This window comes from Nicotiana tomentosiformis, chromosome 11, assembly GCF_000390325.3.
Source record: "Nicotiana tomentosiformis chromosome 11, ASM39032v3, whole genome shotgun sequence".
NCBI classification, from domain to species: Eukaryota; Viridiplantae; Streptophyta; class Magnoliopsida; order Solanales; family Solanaceae; genus Nicotiana; species Nicotiana tomentosiformis.
Genome location: NC_090822.1, coordinates 59,886,375 through 59,889,221, shown reverse-complemented (window position 1 = coordinate 59,889,221; position 2,847 = coordinate 59,886,375). Strand labels below are relative to the sequence as shown.

The following is a 2,847-nucleotide window of genomic DNA, read 5'->3' as shown; positions in this document are numbered from 1 at the left end:
CTCCTTAGTATGTTCCAACACACCTTAAACATACATTATCAATTCAACATAATGTGGCTCTATCCCATAGGTCTCCTTTAATACTCAAATACATTATTCCCAAATACCGTTGGTGCACTTTAAAATCTTAAATCATTAGAAAATATTTACGGGGCGTTACATCCTCAAATGTTTTACAAGTCATTATTTATCCTCCTTTCACCTTAACCATCATCTTTAATTATTCTTGACTTCGTATAGAGCTTGGATATTCTTCCAACATTTCAACTTCCTTAAGGCCCAAAATTTGGCTAACTCCCAAATTGTTCAGATATTTCGGAAGAGTGTCCTCTGCAATTGGGCCTAACCACCTGCCAGAGAATTACCAAAACCAGTCCTAACAACATATTCATGAACCAACGACACAACATAACATTAAAACAATGCCAACCGATGCCTCACGAGTAGCATAATAACAAAAAGGAACACCTTTAACATAAGTTGTACAAATGATACGTATTTCATAGGGAACAATTTCATAGAATGATTACATAGCTATTCAAACAAATAAGGCTACTTTTTCTTCATATCTTCCCCGGCCTCCCAAGTAGCCTCTTCAACCCGTTGGTTTTGCCATAGAACTTTCACGTAGGCAATTTCCTTATTTCTAAACTTTCGGACTTGCCGATCAATAATAGAAACTGGAATCTCTTCATGAGTCAATCCTTCATTAACCTCAATAGTCTCAACCGGAACAATGAATGTCGGGTCTCCAACTACTTTCTTCAACATAGACAAATGAAACACCGGGTGTACTAATGACATCTCAGGTGGTAGTTCAAGCTTGTACGCCACCTCACCGATCCTCTGTATAATTCTGTACGGTCCGACATACCTCGAACTCAATTTTCCTTTCTTACTAAATCGCATTACACCCTTCATGGGTGAACCCCAAATCCCTATGACGAACATCCGAATAGGACTTCTGACGACTCTGAGCAGTCTTCAACCGCTCCTTAATCATTTTCACTTTTTCCATAGCATGATGTACGAGGTCTGGCCCTATCAACTCTGCTTCCCCAATTTCGAACCACCCAATGGGAGATCTACATATCCTTCCATATAAAGCCTCGAGCGGTGCCATTTCAATGCTAGCATGATAACTGTTGTTGTAGGAAAATTCTACGAGTGGTAAATGATCATCCCAACTACCTTTGAAGTCTAGAACACAAGCATGCAACATATACTCAAGCGTATGAATAGTCCGCTCTCCCTACCCATCAGTCTGCCGGTGAAAGGCTGTACTAAGATTCACCTGAGTACCCAAGCCTTCGTGAAATTTCTTTCAAACATTAGCAGTGAATTGTGCCCCCCGATCAGAAATGATGGAAACTAGGGTGCCATACAACCTGACTATTTCTTTGATATACAACTGAGCATACTGCTCCGTTGTGTCGGTAGACTTAACCGGAAAAAAGTGTGTTGACTTCGTGAGTCTATACACAATCATCCAAAACGAGTCAAACTTACGAGGAGTACGAGTTAATCCTACGACAAAGTACATATTAATCATTTCCCACTTCCACATTGGAATTTCTATGTTCTGTGCCAACCCACCATGCCTTTTGTGTTCGGCCTTCACTTGCTGACAATTCAGACATCTTGCCACAAAGTCCGTCACATTCCTCTTCATATTATTCCACCAATGGACTTCCTTAAGATCATGATATATTTTTGTAGAACCTGGGTGCACGAAATACCTAGAAGTGTGAGCTTCAGTCATAATTCTTTCCTGGAGACCATCCACATTTGGAACACACAGGTGCCCTTGGTAACTTAGTGTACGATAATCCATGCCAAGAGAAAAGGTCATAGTCTTATGTTTATGAATCCCCTCTTTGAATTGCACCAACAATGGATTGTTGTATTGCTTCTCTTTTACTTCTACAACAAACGATGATTCCGCCCTATTTTGCACAATTACCACTCCTTTAAGAGTCCGCACGACGAACTCCCAAACTAGCCAATCGATTAACTTTCTTAAACAATGGCCTTTGATATGCCTCCAAGTGAGCCAAACTACCCATGGATTTCCGGCTAAGAGCATCTGACACAACATTGGCCTTTCCCGGATGATATAGATTATCAATGTCGTAGTCCTTGAGTAACTCAAGCCATCTTCTCAGCTTCAGATTCAATCCTTTCTGCTTAAAAATACTTTGAAGGCTTTTATCGTCCGTGAATATGTCCACATGGACCCCATATAAATAATGATGCCAAAATTTTAATGAAAAAACCACTGCCACAAGTTCTAAGTCAAGTGTTGGATAATTCTTTTCATGATTCTTGAGTTGCCTAGAGGCATAAATGATCATCTTGCCACATTGCATTATTAGTGGAACATCTATATCAAATTTCCCTTTCATATGACCTCCTAGGAATTGAGTTCTACAAAAATTTCCTTGATACAGTTACAATCTTATTAGTACTTGCAACTTGTTTTTCTAAATTTCTCAACAAAAGACATTACTAGGTCAGTTTTCTTATGGAACCATCTGTTTTAAATGAATTACATCTACTAGCTTGCGCGTACACCCTGATAACATCAACCTACATGGCATTGCCTTAATATGTGAAGTAACATCGTGCTCAGCCCTTTCTTAGCCACCCTCTTTCCTCATTATAAGTCTTATAGGATTTTAAGAAACCACTCTACTCCCCTCGCGAATATTCTCACAATTCCTCTTTACTGCTAAACACTTCCCAAAACACATATCGACACCCTTCATATATAATCAATAAAAAACAAATCATTGGCTCGAACACGCCCTTTTCTAAAACTTGAGATCCTCTTAAATTCTTCAACGA

The 2,847-nt window shown here is 39.3% G+C and overlaps 1 protein-coding gene across 1 annotated transcript; it reads right to left on the bottom strand.

Moving 5' to 3' along the window:
- Window positions 1-220: 220 nt before the first annotated feature.
- LOC138901526 (uncharacterized) lies at window positions 221-1,672 on the bottom strand. Its single transcript, XM_070189298.1, has 4 exons — window positions 1,510-1,672; window positions 950-1,200; window positions 665-762; window positions 221-350 (listed from the first exon to the last, which is right to left on the bottom strand). Exons 1-4 carry the CDS (start codon window positions 1,670-1,672, stop codon window positions 221-223), a joined length of 642 nt encoding a protein of 213 aa, XP_070045399.1.
- Between the last annotated feature and the right edge of the window lie 1,175 nt (window positions 1,673-2,847).